The sequence below is a fragment of the Columba livia genome, unplaced genomic scaffold (assembly GCF_036013475.1).
Source record: "Columba livia isolate bColLiv1 breed racing homer unplaced genomic scaffold, bColLiv1.pat.W.v2 Scaffold_132, whole genome shotgun sequence".
NCBI classification, from domain to species: Eukaryota; Metazoa; Chordata; class Aves; order Columbiformes; family Columbidae; genus Columba; species Columba livia.
In genome coordinates this window covers 520649-524559 of record NW_027043028.1, presented here as the reverse complement: position 1 = coordinate 524559, position 3911 = coordinate 520649, and the positions used below count along the sequence as shown (strand labels likewise).

At 52.0% G+C, this 3911-nt stretch overlaps 1 protein-coding gene across 1 annotated transcript; it reads left to right on the top strand.

The window, feature by feature from the left end:
• Positions 1 to 787: 787 nt before the first annotated feature.
• LOC135577656 (olfactory receptor 14A16-like) lies at positions 788 to 3049 on the top strand. Its single transcript, XM_065047789.1, has one exon. It carries the CDS (start codon positions 788 to 790, stop codon positions 1727 to 1729), a length of 942 nt encoding a protein of 313 aa, XP_064903861.1. The 3' UTR covers positions 1730 to 3049.
• The last annotated feature ends 862 nt before the right edge of the window (positions 3050 to 3911 follow it).

Genomic DNA, 3911 nt, shown 5'->3' with positions numbered 1-3911 from the left:
TTTCTCTCTTTGGAGAAGACACTGAGAGAGGGAGAGGGAGAGGGAGAGGGAGAGGGAGAGGGAGAGGGAGAGGGAGAGGGAGAGGGAGAGGGAGAGGGAGAGGGAGAGGGAGAGGGAGAGGGAGAGGGAGAGGGAGCTCCTACCAGATATGCCAGGGACGGGATTTAGGAACCCCCCTGCCATCCCCTGCAGTGCAGACACATTTCCCAGTGCAACCCCTGGTCTCCTCTCCTCCCCAGCAGACCCTCTGCCCCAAAGCCATGGGGTCCAGGTCACGAGTCTCCACCTCAGCAGCTGGACCTCCAGGTGAAGGGTTCCTGGAACGGGGTACTCAAAAAAGGTGCTAAAAGTACTTGCTCTCCAGTGTCATCATGTGAGTGGCAGCAGCACAGCCGGGTCAGGAGAAGGTTCCACAGCATGCCCATCTGCCTTTCTGTCCTTGCTTTATCTTCTGGTAGCACTGCAGTGTCCTTCCCTGTTTCTCCACCTGTTTCTGGTGCTCTTGCTCTCTGGGGTTGGTGTGCGAGTGTCGGTCACTTATTGTTCTGACACCAACTCAGGGGGGTCTTGCCCCAGAGCTGTGTTGATGGAAACCAGATGACCAAGCTGCATTTTAAACTGTGATGAACTGTTTTTCCCACTTCATAGACAAAGAGAATGAGCTGAAACATCCCTCCATCAGGGAAGGGGTTTTCCATGAGAAACAACATATTTTCCCCAGAGAAGTCTCCCCTAACTTGTCACTGTCTTTCCTCCTTGCACAGGTCCTCATGCCCACAGGCAGCCAATGTCCAACAGCAGCTCCATCACCCAGTTCCTCCTCCTGCCGTTCACAGACACACGGGAGCTGCAGCTCTTGCACTTCTGGCTCTTCCTGGGCATCTACCTGGCTGCCCTCCTGGGCAACGGCCTCATCATCACCACCATAGCCTGGGACCAGCACCTCCACACCCCCATGTACTTCTTCCTGCTCAACCTCGCCCTCCTCGACCTGGGCTCCATCTCCACCATTGTCCCCAAATCCATGTCAAATTCCCTCTGGGACACCAGGGCCATTTCCTATTCAGGTTGTGCTGCGCAGGTCTTTCTGTTTTTGTTTTTCATTTCAGCAGAGTTTTATCTCCTCACCATCATGTCGTACGACCGCTACGTTGCCATCTGCAAACCCCTGCACTACGGGACCCTCCTGGGCAGCAGAGCTTGTGTCCACATGGCAGCAGCTGCCTGGGCCACTGGGTTTCTCAATGCTCTGCTCTACACGGCCAATACATTTTCACTGCCCCTGTGCAAGGGCAATGCCCTGGGCCAGTTCTTTTGTGAAATCCCCCAGATCCTCAAGCTCTCCTGCTCACACTCCCACCTCAGGGAACATGGGCTTATTGTGGTTAGTGCCTGTTTAGCATTTGCGTGTTTTGTGTTCATAGTGGTGTCCTATGTGCAGATCTTGAGGGCCGTGCTGAGGATCCCCTCTGAGCAGGGACGGCACAAAGCCTTTTCCACCTGCCTCCCTCACCTGGCCGTGGTCTCCCTGTTTGTCAGCACTGCCATGTTTGCCTACCTGAAACCCTCATCCATTTCCTCCCCATCCCTGGATCTGGTGGTGTCAGTTCTGTACTCAGTGGTGCCTCCAGCAGTGAACCCCCTCATCTACAGCATGAGGAACAGGGAACTCAAGGAGTCTATAAGGAAAGTGATGAATGTTTGCTTTTCAAAAGCAGTAATGAACTGACCTCCTGCTTCTGCATGTCACTTGTAATATAACTCATACCAGTTCAACCTGAGTTTTGTACTTTTTTTTTTTTTTTCTTTGGTTTTAGGTATTCTTTCTTGTATTAATGCTACCCACAACCAAAATTATTTTTCATCTTATATCTATGTCCATATCTACCTGTCTGGTGTGACCCGTTGTCTTTTTCTAAATAAGGAGCTGTACTCTCTGTGTGTATAAATGAAATAAAGGACCCCGCACTGACTTGTTTGCCCAGAATCCTCTCTCTGGGATCTCTGGGGCTGCAGGAGCCATGTCTGTGTGCTGAGGGGGAGTGAGCAGGACCCACCCTGAGCTGGGTCTTCCTCCCACCCTGACCAATGTGAATCTGTGGACTCAACCCATGGCCCTGGGCACCACAGCCCACTTGCTCTGCAGTTCGGAGCTGTATGGAGCGTGGGAAGGGGGGCAGGAACAGCTGGCCAGGTCAGCATAGCTCAGCTCTCTTGGGAAAGGGCTCTGTGGGGAGACGGGATGTTCCAGGAGAAGCATGGGGCACTGTATGTGTGCAGGAAAGACATGGAAAGATAAACCCTTTGCTGCAGGTGGCAGCTTGGGGCAGGCAGCCCTGGCACTGGGGCAGCAGCTTCTCATGTTTAGTGTTGTTTTTTTTTTTTTTTTCGAGGGATGTTTTGTGTTCATCGTGGTGTCCTATGTGCAGATCTTCAGGGCCGTGCTGAGGATCCCCTCTGAGCAGGGACGGCACAAAGCCTTTTCCACCTGCCTCCCTCACCTGGCCGTGGTCTCCCTGTTTCTCAGCACTGCCTTGTTTCCCTACCTGAAGCCCCCCTCCATGTCCTCCCCATCCCTGGACCTGGTGGTGTCAGTTCTGTACTTGGTGGTGTCTCCAGCAGTGAACCCTCTCATCTACAGCATGAGGAACCAGGAGATGAAAGTGTCCCTGAAGAAGCTGATTCAGTCATTTTTCTGTCGGCAACAATAAGTTACCCATGTCTCTTTAGAAGTGATTTCCAGTTCATCTCAGGAACCTCCTGTGCATTGTGCATTTTATCTGTGATAACCATGTTTGTCAAGGAATTTCTTCACCCACGGCACTTCTCCAGAGCAGTGACTCAGAGGCCTCTCTACCTGTTTCTGGGGCCCTGGTACAGCTGATGTCCTGTGTCACTTCTCTGTAATACAGGTGTGGACCCATTTTGAAATCACTGTATTTCTGAAATTGGGGCCATCTTTTTGAAACACCCCACAAAAGGGGATTTCCTCAGTCTCAATATTTGGAGCTTGGGCTCTTCTTCCAAAGCTGTGGTCAGCCTGAATAAATTTCCCCCACAAGGCCATGCTGCCGTACTTGTGTTTTTCATGGCTCAGGGGAGGACTTGGGGCACCATGCTACGTCATGGTGCTGGTTTGAGTGTCCATCTGTGGGTGCTCATTGTTCCTGGAGATGGTGAAGGACCTTCAGTGATCTGCCTTGGACTGTCTCGCTGTGGTTTCCAGGCACCACAGCCTGCTCCCTGTGCTCTGTGCTTCAACAGGAGAATGAATGACCCACAGAACCCTGTCTCTGCATTCCAAAGCTCAGGGCAGGCTGCTCTGTCACTGCGGTAGCAGGAGCAGCATGAAGAGCTCCTGGCCAGGAGTCGTGTGCTGGTGAGAGGGGCTGGCACAGGAGGGCTGACACCAACGGGTGTAAAGGACCTCTTGGAAACAAGAGCAGGGGACAAAGCGGGGCTGGCCTTGCTTCCATCATGCCATGGCTGGCCCCAGGCCTTAGGCTGATAGGCTGATCCTCCTCTCTGTCCCAATCCATCTATCTATCTATCCACCCATCTGTCCATCCGTCCATATCAGTACTCCATCTGGGTGAGCTGCCCCATCACGTTTCTCATCCCAAAGAGATCATGTAATAATTTAAGTTGGGAGAGACTCTCAAGACCATTGAGTCCAATTATTAACCTAACTCTGGCACTAAACCATGTCCCTAAGAACCTCATCTGTATGTCTTTTAAACACCTTCAGGGATGTTCACTCAACCACTCCATGGGCAGCCTGTTCCAATGCCTCACAAACTCTTCCGTGAAGAAATTTTTCCTAATATATGAACTGAATTTTCCTGGGTGAAACTTGAGGCCATTTCCTCTGCTTCTGCAATGGCCATATGGGAGAACAGACCAACACCCTC

Bases quoted from the DNA above. Each gene is read 5' to 3' on its own strand.
- LOC135577656 (XM_065047789.1), top strand. From the start codon at position 788: ATGTCCAACAGCAGCTCCATCACCCAGTTCCTCCTCCTGCCGTTCACA.